Source organism: Odontesthes bonariensis, chromosome 20, assembly GCF_027942865.1.
Source record: "Odontesthes bonariensis isolate fOdoBon6 chromosome 20, fOdoBon6.hap1, whole genome shotgun sequence".
NCBI classification, from domain to species: domain Eukaryota; kingdom Metazoa; phylum Chordata; class Actinopteri; order Atheriniformes; family Atherinopsidae; genus Odontesthes; species Odontesthes bonariensis.
Genome location: NC_134525.1, coordinates 9,212,550 through 9,234,366, shown reverse-complemented (window position 1 = coordinate 9,234,366; position 21,817 = coordinate 9,212,550). Strand labels below are relative to the sequence as shown.

Genomic DNA, 21,817 nt, shown 5'->3' with positions numbered 1-21,817 from the left:
AGGAGCTATTTCTCTATTTCTAGTTAAGCCATAGAATTTAGATTTATTTTATATTATTTGCTCAGTTTTTGGTTGATAATTAGCATTTTTGTTTAATTTGAGTTGTTTAGGATAAATTGGTTTGTAATTAATATGATAAATTTTTTGTTTGGGAAATGGGCCTTTCACATAAATACTTGGGTTTTACGGAGCTCTGGGCGCACTTGGGTGGTCACATGTTTTTTTTTTACCAGTTAGCAGTTGTCAGTTCGTCAATCAGTGTGTGAACAGGTGAGGCAAGCAGAAGCAAGCCACGGGAATCAGAGCAGGAGAGGCAAGAAGGGATCTGGTAAAGCTTGTCATGTTCTGTTTTGCCTTACTGCGTAAACCAGAAACCCAATGGAAACACAGTGTGGTTTCTCAAATAGTTACTTGACAGTGTCAAGTAACTATTTGAGTTCTGTTTAATTTTAGTTTGGTAACCTTTGAGACAAAATTTTTTGTTTTTTTATTATTATTATTTTCATAGACACATAGTCACTACAGTTGGGTTTAGATGCTTAGAATACATGTTGTCACAGACCACACAATTTGATATTCGTTGGTCGCGGTTCCCGTCATGTGACAAGACGCCACAATTCTCAAACCTGCGACATATTGGACAATTCTGCACCGCTGGGGCTGAATGACACACACACTTTGTATGACTCTCCTGCCTCCTGACCTTGTGTTGACTCCTTCTCCGCATTGCCTGTTTGCTCTCCTCTGAAGCCTCAGGCTATTAGCTGGTTTCCCCCTTTTTCGTCTGATAGAAGGAAGGAAGAATGTAGACTGTCTTCTTCTGGAAGAAGCAACAGAGGCAGAGAGACATAACAGTGGGATTTGTTGCCGCCTCCAAAAGACCAGCAGGTTTTGTATCCACCTTGTTAGTTCATACATATTCCTTCCATGAATGCAAGAATATCATCTTTTCACAGGAGAACGTCCTCATTTGCAATGATTCCCCTGCATTATGTTGCCATATGGCTCATTTTATAGATCTGATATATTCAAAGCCTCAGCTTCCATTCACTGTGCTGTTATTCTTCCCTTGCTAATGAAAGAAGAGGCGAAATAGGACTTGCAAAGCTTTGCGTCAGCGGCGCAGGTGTCACATATAAAAGTCCCCACAGGTGATGCTCGGCCCTGAAACGTCTCGTAACGAGCCTCCTTGCGAGGAGACAAAGGAAAGAAATACAGGATGTGAGAGGGAAATGGATGGCAACTGGGGTTAGATATTGTCTCGTGTGAGTGCGCACGCGGGGAAAGGGAAAGTGATAGATAAAGAGAGGAAAGACATTGAAGGATAGGGGGAAGCTGAGGTTGGAGCAGGAGGCATGAGCATGAGTAGTCTGAGGGAGACGGAGATGTAAGGCGGCAAATGAGACCAATAAAACACATGGGCAGCTTCCTTCAGGGAGTCACGGCTCCTTGTTTTCCTGACAGAGGAACACAGGTCTGTCTTCAGTGATTACTTATGCTTTCACGCCTCCGTCTTTCCACTGCAGTTTACATCCTTTTTTCGCCCCGCTGGATTTTTTTCCACCAATAACGTCCCCGACTGAAATATTTGGACTTCAGCTGCTACAGGCAGACAAACAGACAGACAGACACCCTCCTTCTGTGAGACATTGGAAATACGAGGCAAGCTCTCATTCCATAATGTGCACATTGAGCCCTGAGACAGACCTTTAAAAAGCCAGCTCCAGCCCTCTGCGTCCAGCTGACCCAGCTGCAGATTGAGCTTGCAAACAACAAACCCAAAGGAGTTTCCCTGTGCTGCAGAGACACCAAATGTTTCTGAATAACATGGACTGCAATTAGCCCCACTCAGACCCATTTCATGGGAAAGGCAGTGAACGCAGCACGGAGGCATGTTCATTTTGTTGAGCACTTTACTCCCACTAGTAGAATCTCCTTTAGTCTTTCAAAGTGGTTTGAGAGTGGACTCCAGTCAGTGCTTTTGGACCAAAGTTGCTGTAAAATTCATGCGGAACAACCCAAATATTTCATCTTGAAACCAAAAATGCATTAATAAGCCGGTTTTTGTCCCCTTTTTAAAAAAAATAAATAAATCACTGAATGTAAACAAGTTTAGTCATTCATTTCTTCCAGTAATCAGTTTGACAGGCGACCATCTCATCTGCTTCAATCCAACAGAGCCGAGGCTCTCTCAGCCCGCCCAATGGAGGCGGCAAGTTCACCTCAAAAGTAGCGACAGAACAGGAAGGAAATGGCTGCACGGAAAATAAACAGCTGGATATAAACGGTGGTTCACACAGAGGAGCTTCCGTCTGAGATTTTTTTGATTGCTTGAGGTTTTGGGTGCTAATTATATTTAGTGTAGCTGCTGCGAGGTAATTAACGGTTTGCCTCTGATGTGTCTGTGAGTAAACCTTCAGGTTAATTAGCAAATGTGTAATTATCTTCCAAGTCAGCCTTATGGTCAGTCCCAACATACTATTGTCAAGTATGCTCACACACAAAAACACGCTCGTTTGGTCACGCAGCTCGGCGTGAATATGCATGTCTAAGTAGGTGATGTACAAACAGACCGGAGCTTAATCCTATTTCTCATGAGAGCAACCATCGGGGGAAGGAGGCAAGCGTTCGCCAGCAGCTTATTTTCACCCCAGTGCAGTTCCACTCCTGGGGATTGGGATGCTTCCTCTTATTTTGTGTTGAAGGGAAGGGCAGACGCATAAATTATTGAAGCAAATGTGTGCAGCTGGAAGGGACAAAGTGATGGTGAGAACAGCGTTTGCATGCAGAAACAACTACATGTCAGAAAGTGCCTTTACAGTGATCTATATACCTATGAGGCACTTAGCCGGGACTCGTATTTGGAGTGACTTTTCCTTTCTCAAGGACGCTCCGATGATCGGCGTATCGCTCTCGGCCTTAAACTTGAATCTTGCCAGTTACGAGATGGCCTCTCCAATGTGTCACTAATATCAAGGACAGTATCAGCAAAAAAAAAAAAAAAAAAAAAAAAAAAAAGAGCCGATGATGGGATTTCGTACAGCCTTTGGTTAGATTGTATTTTCTTACTTTTAGCCTAAAATTATCTATTTTCTTATCCAAATATACTATAAATCCTTCTTTAATCTGCATTATTGTTTATTTAGATGCATTTCTACCCTCCCTTTCTTTTATTCTTAACCTTGTACTTTGTACCTGAACCCAAGCATTTCAGTCTACGGTTTTCACTCTCGTGTTTGTGCTCATGACAAATGAGCCTGAAACCTTGAACCTCTAAGGTGGAAATGTAGCCTTTCGAGCGCTTTGCACTGTTGCTTATTTTGACCAATTGGCCTTTCTCCCAGAGACCTACATAGACCTTGCAACACCCTTGGCAGTAAATGGATAGCCAAATTAAAAGCTCTCTACTTCTGACTGTTGTAAAGCTGCACAGCTGATACATTTTCTTTTGCACAAAGACTCAACAGCCAGCTTTATGTGTTTAAGCCTCTCTAGGTGCTTTTTTTTCAAGGATTATCTCACAAAAATGTCATTTTGCAGACTTTCCGGTGCATGTTAGCATGTTGCTTCCTACAACAGACAAGCCAACTGTAAGTGACTACATACAATACACCAATTAAATATACATTGATTACCTTGAGTCCCAGGCAGAGAAGCTTCAGATGAGGATGATGTGGAGGAGAACATGTTGGTTCAAATGGTTCTTCTCCGCCTTCTCGGCTTTATTAGGGCTACAGAAGCAGTGTTGCCAGTGATGTGATACTCTGTGACTGATAGATGAAGAGCTTGTCCTTTACTCGTTTCCTCAGACTCGGCGCCAGATCTCTGCTATCTGGAGTGAGTAGGATTCCAAGATCCTCCTCCTCCATTGCATGGTGTAACATAGCCAACAGGGAAATGACTTTGGGTCCTGAGACCCTTTTTTTTTTCTCAGATAGTTCCACTGTGGCATCATGAAATGGTGACAAAACTTTCAGACATTCTGCGATTATCACATCATTTTCACTGCAGCAGCAACTTAAACAAGTGTGTCATCAGGAATACGTCAGTGAGATAAAGAACTCACCTTTGCAGTGGTGCTGCTCTTGAAATAACCCACAATTCTCCGAGATTGTGCTCACACAACACGGGGTTTAGTTCAAGAGCCTTTTTAACAATTAGATTCAAACAATGTGAGTGACGCAAATTGCTCGCCTTGATTGTACAAGCACCCATGTTTGTTGCACCAGTCAGTCACAAGGCCAGTAACTATGCGAGGGCATGAGCCAGGTTTTCAGCCGTATGTTACTGACGGAAAATGCTGCACCCCTAAAACAGATTGTAAAGAGGTGCTTGCATCTATGAAATGGCATGTTACAGTTAGATATGAGCCTGTGTTTATTGAGGTCCACATATCCGCTGTCAAGCTAACTGCTGTTGTTTGCTAACACTGAGGCTTTGGCCTTCTCCTTGGACTTCTAGTATCTGTCGTCCACCATAGCTTTCAAAGCCTGAAAGATAGAACATTCTTTGTAAATATTGGAAAATGCTTCATGTGCTCACATACAATACCTGTCTTGAAGGGAGAACATAGTTACGGTTCAAAGCTTTAACAAGCTTTTTGAACCCTTTATCCTCCACAATAGTGAAGGGCTGTGAGTCCTCTATCACCATATCATCATCCACAGTACTGTTCTCTCCTCATTAAAATAATAAATTAAAAAAACACAAGTATAGTATAGACGTTAATATAGGAAAGAGACTTAGGCTACCTGGCTTAGCTTAGCTTAGCTATTTGTGTTAACAAGCAATTGAACAGGTGTACCTAATAAAGTGGCCGGTGAGTGTATGCTATTTATTTTGTGTTCTTTGTGTAGCTATGCTACAAGAATTTCCCAATGGGATTAATAAAGTATTTTTATTTTAATCTATAACACACAATTATTATTCTGTCTACTTTATTTGGAGAGATCAGCTCAAAATGCTCCCAGACAGGAGAAAATATCCTCTTTCTTGCTGGCTCCATTACTAAAAGGTAGCTAGCTATGCACAATAAGGTCCCAAATCCATGAAATGTGAAGCTGGATTCAATGGCGTTTCGCTGGCTGTTTCTGAATATGCGTACTTGTCTGTACTTGTGTACTTCTGAAACGTCATCACCAAAGGACCAAGTATTGTTCCAATTTTGTATTTATTTTTTTACTTTATTTAAACAAGGTAAACACAAACAAGAAAATACAAACAAGTTACGCAATTACAACAATATAACTTGTAGATAACATAGTAGAGGCATAGTATTTCGAAGAGGGATTAAGGTATTGTTGATAAGAAAAATAAATAAAGAAATAAAATTTACAGCAAGGGGATTCGTATATTAGGATTGACATACATCGGTGGGCAATTCAATCAAAAATTCCGTCAGGACTTCGTATGATTCAATACATTTCAGAGATTTTAATTGAAATTCAGATAAACAGATGTTAAAGACTGGGGATGATCTTAGCACTCTTTTTTTATGAATACAAAATTTTGCCAAACAAAAAATTAGGTTACAACAGAGTTCCATAATTTTGTTTTCCAATAACACTCCAAAAGTTACCATATCTCTAGAAATAGATTCAGGAAGTGTAATTTTTGATTTGATTAATTTTTCTAAGCAATTCGAAAATGTTTTGGTTTGGTTGCATTCATAAAAGATATGGTCTATCGTTTCTACATCACTCTCACAGAATGAGCATTTATTGTCATCAATATTAAAGCGATTTCTTAGTAGTTCTTTTGAGGGATAAATTGCATTTCAAATTTTAAAGTGTGTTTCTTTAGCTTTGGGTTGTATGGGGAGTTTTAAATAAAGAGTTCTTAACCTTTCAATAGATTTTTTCCCAAATTTGCAAAGAAAGTTATTTTTATTTATTTTCCCAGGGAATAAAGTTTCGTTTAGACAGCTTCTAATTGTGTGATTATTGAATTTTGGGTCAGTGAATGATATTCCATTAATAAACAGATGGGGTAATTGTGGGGATATGGGATGATATGTTATTATATTTTTAAACTGATTAGTAAATTGTTTTGGTAAGGCATTATATAATCTGGTAAATTCAGCTTTTGGGGAAAAGAATTGATATTATGCACAAAATTGTTCGTAGTTTTACATGCAACCATTAGCATCCATTAAGTGTATAATAGACCAAATATTCTTCTCCATCCAATCTTTGTAAAATAAGGATTTATTGCGATGTAGTATGAATCTGTTATTCTATATGATAGATGAGTGCGGCGAGTAGTTATGTACGTAGAGCATCTTCCAGTATAGTAACACTTGTTTATGGAACTCTGATAGTTTGATGGGCAGTTTATGTATATTGAAATCAGCTAGAAGTACAAGTTTTAGACCACCTATTTTGTTAAATATATAATTTGGGACACAATACCAAAATAATTGAGAATTTTTAATCCAGGATTTTAACCAATTAATCTTAAGGGTTCCGTTAAGACATTCAAAGTCAATTACTTTCAGACCACCATCTTTGATTTCTTTGACCATATGACTTTTCCGTAGGTGGCCTGTTCCTCCAGATTAAGTTCAAGTTCATTTGGTTACAAAGTACGCATCCAGACAAGTACGCTCCACATTCCCGGATGTGTGCTTGCTCCGCCCATTTTATCGAGTTTGCTTCTGTGGTGACTTGTGTAGACATTCTCTGCTTGTGTAGACTTCAGACAGCTTGCTGTCCCAGAAAGCAGTGCGGCACGAGCGATGATGATGATGACGCTTCCGTTCCAAATGCACAATGAGCGTGCTTGTGTGCTCAGAAGTCCGTACATCTGACAAGTCCATACTTGTAAGCACACGAGTACGGACTTGCGTACTTGGGTATTGAGAAACGAAATATTTCGAATTACGCGCGAAGCCGCGAACGCTCCCTGAACCGGTCACGTGGTAACGGCTGGATCAGCGAGTTCGCGAATGTCAACACCTACGTCATCAACACCCGCCTCGATACGCTCTTGACAAAAAATCATCCTAAATTACTCGACGAGCATCGACACAGAACGGACACGTCACCGGACGATAGTTACAAAGGGATAGAAAAATCTGTAGGCATGAACGTACGCGCGTGCTTTTGTTAGAGGGCTCGTGTTATTGCCGCTGAAGATGCTTCCATAAGCTAATGCTTCCTGGCTAGTACGTTGTTTTTCACTCGCTGCGTCCGCGTTTTTTGGCTTAGTTTTGTGAAAGAAATAACGACCAAGGGGGAATATGTCCCGTTGTTAATCTGACGTTGTACTAACCTCATTTTAAGACCTGGTAAGCAGCGCATTTAATTATTTATTTAGTTGTTGTTTTTCATTGTAGCTCAATAAGTACGCACTCGTACCCGTTTTGTTTTTTTTTTGCCATAGTTTGTTGTTGTTTAATCTTTCATTTGGTGATGTTCTGTGGACATTGAAACCAACAAAGGAAGTAGTGGTGCCTTTTAGTCCTTTCCTTTTAAAAAACACGTTTTCTCGACCGTTTTTCCTCCATTTCCTGCAAGATCGCAGATTAAGAACTGGCTGTTGTTAGTAAACTGTGGCAGTTGTCCTTTAATTCTCCACTTCTTACATGGCCTAATTCTTTAATCGGTCATACAAGTCAAAGGCAGACAAAGACTCGAACTCACCTTTTGTTTGATGAAGAGCTACGAACAAAGCAGCGTGTGTATTCTTATGTTTTTTGGCATAAGTTCATCAGTCTCTGCACTGAGAAGATACTGATGACAGTCACAGTCAAGGCAAAATGCATCTTAGCTGCTTCAGTGTTTATTTTCAGCCGTTTAAGGATATTTTATTTCAAAGCCTTTATCTGACAATATCATTGATTTTTAGTTGTGTTGGAATTGCACACAGCAGGTTTTCTGTTACTGTATCATCATTTCAGTTATATTTGATAAAATAAACGACCACACAAGTACATTGACACCTTGTTTTTTGTTTGTTTTTTTTTGCAAGAGAATAATGCTTTCAGTATATGTTTATTCCCCATTAGATTTCATTAAGGTCTGTCATACTGATGCGTTTTCTGTCCGTCTTCCTACAGACATAAACATGGCGGGTGAACCCAAGCCATACCGGCCTAAACCAGGCTCCAAACGGCCGCTCTCAGCTGTTTACAGGTAAGACTCACCCTCTTTTCCTAATAGTACCCATCTCTTATATCCTGCTGATGGAAATCTTCAGTCATCCTTAGAATATGAGGACTCTGAATGTGCAGCCGTCCCCATTTTCTCTGTTGAACCTCGTCTTAATTGAGGGTTTATTGTTTCTTTCCATTTCTGTGGCTTGTCTGCATTTTATTCAGCATGAGTGTGTAAAGCTCAAAGGAAATGCTTTTGTAGAAGCTTCGCTGATCGGACCCTTATTCTCTGTCCCGTACACATATCTCCTGGTCACAAACAGATCATGGGAGGTTCTGGACAGGTTTTTCTATTCACTGGGACGCTTCTGAGTTAACTCTGACAGTTTACTCACTGCCAACGTTTTCATTCCCACCAATTTCCTGCTGTCTTTATTGCTGGTTGCTTCCACGACACGTCTTATTTTACAAATGTATTAGCTTGCGCATTGTGTTGATATAAACCCTCATTTGCATTTTAAAGCTGCAGTTGAAAGCAGCTGGGATGTAATATGGGAATTATGAACCATGAAAAGGAGAAGCAAAACCCAACAACACGCTGTTATAGTTCTACATTCATACGAATTAAGATTCTTGTGAGAATTACAGCATTTCAATATGGCTCCTTCTCTTTATTTCTTTATTTTTATTTCAGCTGCCATCCTGGACGTCTAACATTGATTTTCCTCTCTTGCTTCCAAGAAAAGATCTGTTCTCGTTTGTCTGCCTTTACTGGTCCCCTGAACAATTTTTTTTGTTGATCTGCATTGATCTGTGGTCTTTGTAAACCCGCATGGGAACATTTCTTAATCTGTGACAAAGTTTAAGCAAAAAGTGTCTGTTTGAGTTTAATCTGCTTACTTTAGACGGATCTAAATGTACTTTTCCTAATACAATCCATTCTTTCCTTTATCTCTGTCCCCCCTGTTTGTCTCTGTGCACTTTCTCCTCCTCCATAGTGGATATGAATTTGATTACGAGTACTACAGGGATGATTTCTACAGCAGGTACGTATCATTTATATTCATTCACAGTCACTGTAACATTATTTTATTAAATGCAGGATTTAAGAATGTTATTGACCATTAGCTAAATCCCGCTTTCCCAGTCAACTAGAAACACATTTTCCACTTTATTACATGCCCATAAGCCTTTTTTTATTAATGTTACAAGATATTTCATGAGCTAAATTAGCTGTCATTTGGAGAGCAGCCCCTGCAGTCTCAAAAAGGCGAGCTCAGACAGCCCCAACGGTCCACTTTAGCACTTTACAGTGACTGTACAGCGACTGTACATATGTTATGAGAAGCTTGAGCAATCTATGAGGGGAGGTTATCCAGCAGCTAGAATCTGCAGCTGCTGTAGCAGTTAGCATAAACACACGAACATGCGAAACAACAGGTTTGATGCAGCATCAGAGTAGTGAATTATTCACTTTTTATTGCTTTCGATAACATTAGAAATGCACCATTTTTTTTCTAGCTGGTCATGTGGCAGCCCTGGCTCTGGCCTGCACCCTAAGCTAGCCTGCCTAGCCAACACGGTGGCTAGCAGCCTTAACTGTTAAAAGTGGCTAGTAGCACCCAGGACAGGCTGGCAGGATTAGCTTTCAAGGCCATTACTGGGCCATTTCTATTTCAGGTAGGGGTTTTATGGTCAATGAAAAGATTTTTATGGACTCATCCTCTTATAAAGGATCTTTTCTCAGATTTAATTAAGCAACTGTACCATAGAAGTTTCTACTGAAGTGACCAACCTGCCAAATTGAACTGATCGATCATGCAGCTCCAACATGCTGATGAAGAAACGCTTGTTTCCTCTGTCGTTTATCCACCAGCCATCAGAGGGCTTATCTGTGGAAGCATTTTCTGTTTCCTAAATGTCAAACCTGCTGAGAGTCTTTGTGACTGAGAACAATCAAACGGACACCTTCATTTAACATTCAGCACCTCCTCTTTTCATCCTCTTCACTTTTTAGAGGATCTGTTGAGGGACGACTTCCATCCATGTAATGGCCCCGATATGTGTACAGGAAGAGGGATAATAGTCGATGTGAACTCTATTTTCTGCCTTTTGTTTTGGTGAGCCGTTTGAGGAGAAGGAACAAAGAAGAAATCCATAGCGAATCTATTTTGAAATGCAACACTGGGAGCAGATAGTCGGCTTTAGAACGAGCTGATGGTTAGATAAGCTGTAAAACCTTTTTAGCTGGAGTGAGTGGACGTCTTCTCTGTGTTATAGGCCCTCTTTTAAAAGACAGTGACTTGTGGAGGAAAGTGTAATTTAATAGGTGTTTTCTTTTTTCAAGGCTTTTTGACTACCACGGCAGAGTGGCCCCCCCACCCAGAGCTGTGATCCCTCTGAAGCGCTCCAGGGTGATCGCTCCTTCCTCCCGCCGCGGGAAGACCTCCTTCCCCATCAAAACCTCCTCTTCCTCCTCCTCTTCATCCTCCAGACCTCCCACATCATCCTCTTCCTCCGGCGTCAAACGTATGTACCACAAGCTGCTTTTTCCTCGCCTCGCCTTGTGTTTGCACTCGTCAAATTTGACTTTATTTGTCTGTTTTGTCAAAGAATGCGTCCTAATTACGCTAATGGAACCCTGTCCTTTTTCAAAAGCTAATGCAAGGCTCCGGGAGAGCAAGCAGTGGCATGATTCAGCTGTGCCACTCACGCCTCGCCACTATAAAAAGCTGTTTTAATTCACTCCAGCAGCTCGGAACGAGCCCTAAAACACTAAATCTCAAACGCAAATATAAGGTCTCTGAGCAGCAGCCACACAACAAACGGTGCTATTCCTGTCGCCATAGCTTCCATCTGGATCTCATTCAGTCCTCTGAATAATGGCGATGCATTAAAACATCCTCAATGTAATTAATGTGAGATTGGGCACATCTCTGCGGGGCCGTGGTCAGCTGTGCTTTCCTAAACATTAGTCTCTATCTGCAGCCTGTGTAATTGGTTACAGTGTTTGTTTCTTTGTTGGCTGGCTGTTATCGGTGTACACAGCTTGGTAAGGTCTGTCAGGAGGACCCAGCTGCAGCCGGTATTACAGCAAAGGGAGGAAAAAATCTCTGAATTGTCCTCCGTGTCTAAGCAGTCGCTGTATGTTGGGGGAACTAATTTTCCCCTGCCAAGACTGAAAAATCACTGTTTGTATTGGCTTTGGCTGAGATAGATTGGACAGCAAAATAAGGTTGGGTTGTTCAAACAACAGGGTGGGTTAGTGTGGGCAGTCTGAACCACTTCAGCTGCACAAGTAATTCCCTTCAGGGGAAGAAAGGAAAAAGCAGCTGTGAGATGTATAGAAACATGTCTGTTTTCTTCACGTTAAAGAGTTTAATACATCGTGGTTTGTTTTTATGTTTTGTTTAATTAATGTCAAATGAAAAGTTAATTGTCTCATGAGTGATATGAATCCAGCCTACAGCGTCATGTTTGATGCAGGAAGACACCTGCTGAATCGTTGTTAAGCTGCAACTGTAAAGAAAAACAGATTCCCAGCATCACAATATGTACATATATATGTACATATAAATGGTGCACATCATGAACTGTAACAACGCTGCACCCCACGTGCATCCTGCTGCTGATCAACTGTGTCAGACTTGTAGAGTCTGGCTCACTGCTTGGCTTTATTTTATGCAATTTTCTTTGCTTTTCACTTATTTTTACTGTCCTGCAGTTGGTACCAGATCAGACCAAACCATAATCTCGCCTGGGGCCCCAAAATGTTTAGAGGCAGGGAACAAAACGGACGAAATAATGATGAATTAACCAACTGCCTTCTGCAAAAATGATCCGGTATAAACGGAACATCCTGTCATTATGGGTATTTCATCTAGCGCTCTATTAGATGAGGAATAACAAAAGAAAGATTTTTGAATAAAACCCTTTAGAAGTTGAGTATAAGTCAGCTTTACTGAGACGCCAAGTAGGAAATCTGACTTTCACCCATTAAGACCTACCGTTCTGAAAACTTTAAACCTTCCACAAGAGCTTTTATTGATAATTACTGACGTTTCCCTGACATTTATCATAGTTGGCATGTCCTTGTGTCACTCCAGGTCATAACAGGTTCATTTAGACTAGTTAGACGTCAGTATTTCAGATTTCCCAGTTGCCATTGAACGCGACCAAAACGTATTAAAGGAGAAAGACAGAAAAATGCAGAATCGGCTGCTAAGAACATTGAAGAAGCACAGTGAAACTAATGGAAGCTAACAGACTGACGGGCGTCTGGGAGTTCTCTGCAGTCTGATAGATCAGTGCTGCTTTTTTAAAAGCTTTCACTTTATGAATGATGAATCTTAAAGAAAACATGCTGTATATTAGGCGGATTTCTCTGGTTATCAATAATTAAAGCAGCAGGGTATGGAATAACTTTGTTGTTACTTCTGTATCATTTGTTCAAAGTTCATTCACCAAAGGCTGATGAGACTGATTTAGTATAAGGACAAAATGCTCATCATGGTTTACTCAGTTGAAGTAGGAGAAGAAAGCGGATGCCTGCACTTTGCGCACGGCTTCACGATTAGTTTCAAAGGTTTTTAGTGAGAAATCTCCAGTTCAAGATATTTGTAAGATGGCACACTGTGATAAAAGGCTTTTTGACTCATTAGTTTAAGATAAACTCCCACTCAAAGCGAGACCATAGAGACCTTTACCATTTTACGTCGGATCAGTTTTCACGTTGTCGGACAATTTAAACAGCAAATGAGTCGTTCTCCTTTGTGTCCTGCGATTAAATGCAAACCTGGGTGGAGAGTAGAGCCAGAACTGTGAGGCTTTGGGCCTACAGATGAAGGCCGTGTGGGGTATTTGTTGGATTCAGCCCTAAATAATTTAACAAACCCAGCTTCCAATCTTGAGTTTAGGTCCTTGTGAAAGGAAGCCTCACTGAATAATCACAGATATGTGCTCGGACTCACTGATGCCTACGGGTCATGTAAAAAAGAATGGACGCCTTCTTTCAATTCTAAAGATTTATATAGAAAGGTACAAATCTCTTTGTCCAATCTAATCTTCATAGTGATTCTCACTGTCCCCGAGGCCCTAAATGTTGGAGCTGTACTTATTCTCTAAGTCTTTTCTAATGCTGATCAACCAACAAAAGCATCTGTCCCCCCTTTTCCTTTAACTCGGGCTATCTTTAGATGCGATGTTGATGAAGCACAGTTTGCACGAGGGGGTGCGCGTGTCTTCTCTCAGCAGCGTCTGTGTCTGTTAGCACAAAAGGAAAAAAAGGCCTGGAAGCCCCAGATAAATTAAAAACCATTCCACCCTTTCTTATCATCAAAGGACGATTCGTGAGCCGCCCAGAGTGAGCTCAGATGATGCTGGACTGGAGTGTGTACGTGAGCATTTTCACATGTGCCGGTTTGCTCAGATGGAAGCGGGCGATGCTGAGATGGAGATAGACACATCAGCATCTCCCCCACCCCACTGAGAGGTCTGTGAATCCCCCCCTTCAGAAGATTTAGTTTATGGCAGCTTCACAAAACGACGTGAGAATGGCTCTTGGGGTTTCCACACAGTCACACACTTGTATATGCATTCCCCCTTAGATTGGCATTATTTGCCGCTTTTTTTCCTCCCGTTTCCATGGACACATTAATCATCCCGCGCCGTTATAAAGAAGTCACGCATTGATAAGAATCGTACAGTGTGCATTGGATCCCACCGGGACAGCTGTTGTTTTGTTTTTCAGCATGAATTCTGGGGAAAGATTAAAATATCCATCAGGGGATCCGAGCTCACTCCAAGGTAACATGTCAGAGTTTCTTATCGCGCTCTGACATCTTCCTTAAATTTAGAAGGTTATGTTTTATTTATGAGGTTAGACCAAACAAAGCAACACGCGCACGCATCGGAGGGGATGCGTGGGTGTAAATATACATCAAAGAGCCACACGCAGACGTGATACCGAACATATAAGGTTTTGATTCTGTGCCGGTCTCTGATCTGCAGCTGAAGCTTTACAGGAGCTTGTTTACCGAGCACTCATCCGTCCTCAACACCAGCCCTGAAATAATCTGCTAGTTGTCAAAGAGAATTTAATGTTTTCCTCTCAATTTCTGTTGTCTTTTATTTCCAACCTCCCGCTGAAATATGACACATTTCAGCCGCCACGGGTTAAAGAATGAGATTATCTCATTACGGCGTGGTCTAAATTCTTTAATCTCCTCAGCGCAAGCTGCTGAAGAGCTCACCCTCATTTCAGGAGCCGGGAGACGGGCCCGGGCTGAGTTAATGGCGACGTTTCCTCCGATAAGGACTTTTATTTTATTTTCGGCTGCTCGGTGCTTATGGTTGAGACTCAAACTTTAACATGATACAGTTCCGCTTTATTACCCAAAGCTCAGATACGCATTGTCGAGAGAACGTTGAGACCCAAAGCAAAGAAGGAAGAGGAGAGCAATTATTCATGAGGCAGTAAACAGAAGCTGTGCGCCTGCTCCTCGGGCTGTACAGTCAGTGAGGCGATGATCGGTCCTGATGTTCGGGGTTTACGCTAAATTTATTGGGTTTTTTCCTTGTTTTGGTGCAGCTTTCAGAAACAGAAGAATTTACCATTGATTTTTATTTATTTTCTAAATCTTGATTACTGTTTATAAGCTGTTGTTATTGTAAATATTTTACACTTTTACAGAGGTCAATAAAGTCCATATGTAAAACAGATATATATTACAGTTACTTGTATACTATATAAATATATATACTTACTTATATATCAGTCTTATACCCTAGACTGTGTCCTTGGTTCTTGTGGCCGTGAAGCTGCACAGATGCCCAAAAGTATAAAGTTTTTTGCAATGTAGGATTATTTCTTTGCCAAAAATCCCTTTTTAGAAGAGTGGATTTTTAAAATTTGACTATCTTGGAAGGAGGGACAGCTGTTGAAGTTGTAGAATTGCTCAGCTGTGACCAAACTGCACTCAACCAAGTCACACAATTACGGATGAGGTTGTGCAGCATCGCACAGCATGGTGGGTGTAAGCTGTGTGCTCATTTAAATTGGAAGCAGCAGGTCCCCGTTATTAGCTGGATGCATTTTTCAGTTTGTCCAGATTGAGACGTTCGTCCCTGATTTTAAAAAGCATTAATAGGTGACAGCTTACAGTCTGTGCGTGATTAGAATGAATACAGAAAAATGAAACCTGCGTAAAGTAAGCACAAACGATGATAATTCTTTGTGATTCTGTGCCTCAACAGTGAAGACGGACCAGCTCCAGACCATTAAACGAGAGCTCACTCAGATCAAGATGAAGATCGACTCTTTGCTGGGACGCCTGGAGAAGATTGAGAAGCAGCAGAGAGCTGAATCTGGTGAGGAAAAGACGGCAGTCTGGGGTAGACGGAGAAGGACACGGACCAGTAAGGGAGAGAAACGTCAGCCATAAGTCTTCTTGACACTGTTGGAGATAAGAGCAGCAGAGCTCTCCGTCATATCAGCAGACAGGTGTCGGCGCCAGGCCGACTCGCTTTATTTTAGAGACGCCCCACGCTGCAGGACAGCCTCAGAGTGCGGCTCACTGTCAAGGTCATCCGGGCGACATGCACCAAAGTGCACGTGACATGTTCTACCACCAAACACGCCGCTTTATTTAAAGTTTTCCGAACAGATTACACCAACTCTCGGTTCTCCCGTATTCATGCATTAAAAAAAGGAAATCGGATCGAGAAAACCAGACGTAGATCTAATGATTACTCGACAGATGTGGTTCCTCGGCTCCAGCTGTCAAACCATCAGGACTGAGGCTGCAGTCCAATCTGACAAAGATAATCAACGATTTTCTTCAGGAAAACAGTTGGGCATCTCTTATCAGGATTATGTTTAAAGACCAGAACTGTTGAAGATGAATATAAAATATGTGCCTGGAAACACTTATTTTCCCTGACTGTGCTATGCCCAGAGCTTTAAAAGTCAAAGCAACCCAAAATTAGTGTTAAAAACACTCATTTATTATCAGGAGCTGCATACAAACCGGTTCCAAAACTGATGGGAACGCTAACCCACAGAGAAAAAGGAACATGAGGAGCCACTGTTGGCAGAATCTAGAATCGGCTCCTGGGCTGCAAAATAAAGTGCAGACCAAAGACAGGGTTTATATATTTTTAATAGTTAAAGAAGAGGTTACTCGTGCAGTTAAAGCGAGCATGCTGCTGCAGGCTGCTCCGTACACGCCTCCTTACATCCACTAACTCACAGGTGTGCGCACTGAAGACGATTAACCCCGTCGACCTCTCAGAAGCTCGTGCACCGCTACTGGTGCTGCATCTGTGCAGAGGGGTGGAGCGACCGGCTGCAGCTCATCACTCAGTCCTGGTGTGCATGGCTGACTCCTGCGGTCCAGACAAAAATGTTCAATTATCTCATCTCAAACTGTAGTCCACCAGAGACCGTATTGTGGCAGTAAACCATCCCTTTGCGCAGCAAATGTTAGCAGCCTATTAGGATTATTATCCAACAGTCTGAAAACAAATGTGCATTTTACAAAGGGTACAGAGAGGCTACTGCTAACACTAATTACACCAGATAAGCACAAATGCATCGAAACGTGCCAGGTTGAGCTTTATGCTGCAGATCTGCTTAAAAAACACGACTGAGATGAGATAAGATAAGCAGACTGGATTGAAATAATGAAAAACGTTGGATGAAAGCAGATCCCCAAAGCTCCCTCCTCCTGAGACACGCTGGCTCTCATTCCACATTATCAACTTTTTTTAAATTCAATTCGCTGTATTTTTCAGCCAATTCAGGAGCGACGCCCGTCTGAGGGCACTCGGTCTGATTGGATCCAGTTATAATTCAATTCAGCCCACTTCATTAGAATTCAATCGAGTCCGGTTCATTTTAATTGTATTTATATTCATAAGAGCCGGCCGAGCTGAGGAAACCCTCGCAGGATGCTCCAATCAAACGGTCGCATTCAGTGATCTGATGAGGCTGAGAGCAGAATTCTGTTTAAATGGGGAAGGTGACTGTTTGATGGTCACAGAGTAGGCCAAACTTTTTCCACTGAAGGAGCAGCAGAAAGGCTGAGTTTTGATCTTAAATGGAAGTTTGCAACGTTATTTGTGTACCAAAGAAAGCTGCAGACCGCTTCCGCTTTGACTCGATTCTCTGTGGCCCTGCTTTCTTTAGAGGCTCAAAGAAAATATGAGGACAACTGCGACTCCCTGCATGAGGAGTCTGTGTCCGAGACAGCAGAAAACTCTGGGGAGGAGGCCGGCGAGGGGGCGCTGGACGTGGAGGCGGGAGAGATGACTGATGGCGGCGAGGACGACTACGACGAGGAGGGCAGCCACCATCTGGTAAGGCTGACGGGGGGGGGGGGCGGGGAGCAAGGCACTTTGGGAGATCTCAAGCAAGCAGGAAGGCAGGCAGGCAGGCAGTTCTTCACCTTCTGAAAGTTAATTTTCCAGAATTATTCATGGCCGCAGACTTGAGAAAGCAGGGCTTCGCATGAGTGAATAGTGAAAGCGCCCGGACTGACAGTTTCTCCCTATCGACTCGAGGCTCCTCACAGGCCCACACAGCCACAGACTACAACAGAGATGGTCTCACAGCAGACCTCACATGAACTACATCCAGCATGCTGGGGTGGATGCCCCTGGCTGTCATCCACCAAGTTAGGGAACAAGTAGCCAACAAGTTTCCGTTATTATCTTTTCAAATATTTCCTCGATATTTAAAAAAAGTGCAACTCAACCCAGTTAACTTATTAAAGTCAACATAAAATAGAGAAGTCTCACCGGAGGCAAAGTCTCTGCAGAGGCTGGAAGTAATGAAGTATGAATATTTAGTGACTAAAAAAAAAAAACTACACATTTTCACCTTGACAAATAAAGTACTTTCTACTCCTCACATTTTCAAAAGAAGCCCATTATTAGATTAAGAACACATTATTAGAGTGGCTGTGCACCGTTACCGTGCCTGCAGTGATCCGAGGGAGGCTGCTGAGCTGAACTTCAGCAAAAGTAAAAGAAGGAAACTGGAGCGTAGTCTCGGAGAGCAGAAAAGCCGGTCAGTAGCAACACGGATGAACGTGAACCACACAACTCACCGCAGGCCTTAAAGTGCACCGTGGGAAGCTGTTGGGATGAATAGATGTGCTTTTCCACTTTTACTGAAATAAAGCAGTTGAATCGGTACTTTTAGTCCATCAAAGCGATTAAGTGTTAGTTCTGCACACGGAAGCATCAGGAAAGCACGTCACACACAGGTTAAGGAATAAAGGTGTAGCCCAGTGAATAAGGATATCTGGGCTGTAACCTCTCACATCAGGGCCAGACTGCAATGAGAAAAACGCGCTGCCATCTTCTGGAGGCTCTTTTAATAAAAAGATAATAGATATATTTCTATATTTTAATTGCAGGTTTTCTTTCGTCTTGTGTGTTAAAAGCTTAAGATCTAATCTTTTTACACTGCTGTGCTGAAATGCTTGGCCATATTTCAGCCTAATAACAGTCTGATAGCTCCATGGTTTAACGTTCAAATCAATAAAGGAGTGTACATGCATGTATATATTTTATTTTGCATCTCACAATGCTTTCATCTGCGCGGCCTTGCTTTATTTATCCCGCCACATCCATCAGCCATTAACCGGGTGAGCGCAGCCGTGTCATCCTTGATGAAAGCTCCGTGTCCTCGCTAATGGATGAGATTATTTTTCAGCAACACGCTAGAGGAGATTTATTTGTTTCCAGAAGGTCACGTTGATCACAATTTATGATAATGCACCATAGAGACTCTTGTGTTGGTGGGCACGCGTTCTCTCGTGGAGCATATATCTGCAGTGACCTTTTAAAAAAAGTTTAAACAAACCGTTTTTTTCCTCTCTCCTTTTCAGATAGAGAACCACGTATCGGATATTGACAACTGAGATCAGGTAAGCACTTTGGCTTTCTGTTTAGACCATTACAGAAGCTGCTTTTGTTGTTCAGGACCCCCACAGCCGGCCCTCATTAAGAACTGTAGACGCTGAACATCTCTAAACATTCATTAGTCATCTCGGAAGTCATAAGCTCTGTGGCATTTGGAAGAGCAGCATCACTGAAGGGCAGCTAATACCGAGTTCAACAGAGAGCATTAATGGCATTTCAATGGGCCACAACTGCGCATAAACAACATTCATCTAATTGAAATGTATGAATGGTGAGGCCCAAGGAAAAGAGGTCCCTGCCTCTCAGGGTTCGGGTAATGATGCAGCACTGACATCATTTGGTTTGGTGGTGGCCAGCTTTTCATAACAGGAATACTTGGATGTGTTTACCAGTCACTGGAACTAGAATAAACTGATCCCGCAGCAATGGGAAGAGCTGACCATGCTAAAAAAGCAGCAAAAAGTTCAATTTAGGCGAAAACCAGCTGCTGACATCTTGGTTGAAGGAATTTGAAGTTGAAATGACAATAGTGGTGTGATTTCAAGCTATTGGAAGAACTTAGGAATTGATTTAAGGGTCTCACTAGAAAAAGGTTAAGGGTTAATAGAAGGAGAAAAGGAGAAATTTAGCAAAAAGTTAGTTGCTAAAGTTTCAACAGGCCTGAAAAGTATTTTCTGAAGGACCTGGAGCTGGATGAAGGCAGAAAATTTGTGAAGAAAAGAAGAAAAATGCATAACAAAACATGTCAATTTAGCAGGAAGTAAGTTCCTGAAGTTTCAACGGGCCTGAAAAGTATTTTCTAAAGGACCTGGAGCTGGATGAAGGCAGAAAGTTAGTTAAGAAAAATGCAAAAAGGATTGGTACTCCTGTGATTTAGAGGCTTCTAGCTCAAAAAGTAAAGTTCTGAAGGCTATGAAAGGCAGAAAGAGGACACATTTTCCTCCATGTTGACGCTAAAATGTTAATATGTCTGTGGGTCAAAGATTGTGGACACAGTGACCAGTTAATTCATTAATGATAAGCAGCTTTTCTACCCACATTGGTGGGATATGATCTGCATCTGAAAGCAAAATGGAGTCCAATCAAGCAGAGCTGAGTCAAGTTAAGCAGAACTATTCAAAAGACAAGTGGCTGAAGGGGACAAAACAAGTCTCACGAGGGAGTTTAAATGGCGATTGGCCATCCCTCGGGCCAAATAACATAGATTTTACTACTTAGATTTCTGCTTGTGTCAGATATTGTTGCAGGAACCAGTGATGCTGCGACATCGGTGCAAAAGAACACCTTTTGTATGTCTCTGAAATGCTGCCTGCTTTGATAGAACGGCAGTATTTCCCCCCTCTGGACGTCACCCCGTCTGTGTCACCGTGTCGCTCCTTTTTTCTAATGAACAGACAAGAACGGGGACATTTTTAAAGCCTCTTCCAGCTGGAGACAGCCCGTGGAAAATGTGGGTGTCCTGTAAAAATAAATTAAACTTTACTCTGAAGCTTCTTTATACGATAGAAATGCCTTCTCAGGCAGCTGGTGTCCCAGTTCTATCCACCTCTTAAGAAATCGCACGTCACACTTCGAGTGTTCCATTTTCCTTCCAAATGTCTGAGACCACTTTACAAAACCTCCTCAAAAAGGCACATACGTTTAAAAACCTGAGGAGAGTACATGAGTGTTTCACTCGCACGCCGAGCAAAGATAGAAAATCACACGATGGGCCTCAATGTGTCGTGTCCAGAAGGATTAGAGAGGAAAAAATCCAGCTCCCAGAAAATGGTTCGGCTCTTCCCAAGATATTTCTGAGGCCATTTAAAGCGGCCTAATCCTCATCAGATTAACAGCCGTATAAACAGCCACTGTGTTTGTGGAGGAGATATCAGACGTATATAATGTGCTTTTTCCTTTATCGCTGCAGGGAAAGGAAGCAGGAACCTCTGGTCGAGGGTATTAGAATTCATCATTCACCTTCGAGAGGCAAAACGGATCCGTGAGGAATCAAGACACCCATTCAGGACTGTGAGTTGTGTTTAAGAGATGCCGAGTCATGTTTTGATGCCCAGCTCTGCAGCACAAACCAAATGTGATGTGCCCTCCAAAGCAAATGTATTCGAGATCCATTTTAACGCATTGGTCTGAGTTTACTTCAAGTGAAACTTGTATTAGATTGCAAGAAGCCAACTGTCTCTACACTGATCCTGTTCCTGAGAAAAAATAAAACTGATGGGAAAGTAAAAAAAGGGTCTGATTGGATTTATAAATGAAGTTCTGTTCAAAGATGGAAACGTGGCATTGTTGGTCAATTGTTGCTGCTTTTATGAAATGTGCTTGCGCTGTAATTTCAATACATTTTCTTTTGTTTGTTTGTTTGTTTTTTTTGTTTTGCTCAAAAATCAAATGAATAAATATCTGTGAGAACAATCTGCGGTCGCTGTGTGGTGTTCAGAAAACGTGGGAAACATCGCTGCCGTCGCACGTAAGCCAATAGCTGTGAGCAAAACTTTATCCATTTATCACACAAATGCCCCGCGGGGGCCGTTCCATCATATATTCCAGCTCCTGCCAAGTTTCAGAGGCAGAAAGGGCTTCCTGTGGTAGGGAGCCAACTCTAGCCGGGCCTCCTGCCAGGGAGCAGTGCCCTAACATCTCAGTTCACTCCTCCCTGCACAGTCTGTGCATCCCAACATGGACTGCTGCTGCTCAGGAGCCAGCGCTTTTCTCCTTCTGTATTCTGCTCGGGTTCCAGCCTGTGCAGGAAGCCGCAATATGTCAAATGCATCGAGAGTCTTTGACATAATCTAA

At 42.0% G+C, this 21,817-nt stretch overlaps 1 protein-coding gene across 2 annotated transcripts in view; it reads left to right on the top strand.

The window, feature by feature from the left end:
• Positions 1-21,436, top strand: part of ralyl (RALY RNA binding protein like) — a 135,410-nt gene extending 113,974 nt beyond the window's left edge. For both annotated transcript variants that reach the window (XM_075452887.1, XM_075452888.1), the window contains 7 exons: positions 8,060-8,135; positions 9,094-9,141; positions 10,443-10,624; positions 15,350-15,463; positions 17,283-17,452; positions 18,991-19,029; positions 20,934-21,436. In XM_075452887.1, coding sequence (XP_075309002.1) covers positions 8,060-8,135; positions 9,094-9,141; positions 10,443-10,624; positions 15,350-15,463; positions 17,283-17,452; positions 18,991-19,023 — 623 coding nt within the window. In that variant the 3' untranslated portion in view covers positions 19,024-19,029; positions 20,934-21,436. The remainder of the gene's footprint in view (positions 1-8,059; positions 8,136-9,093; positions 9,142-10,442; positions 10,625-15,349; positions 15,464-17,282; positions 17,453-18,990; positions 19,030-20,933) is intronic.
• The last annotated feature ends 381 nt before the right edge of the window (positions 21,437-21,817 follow it).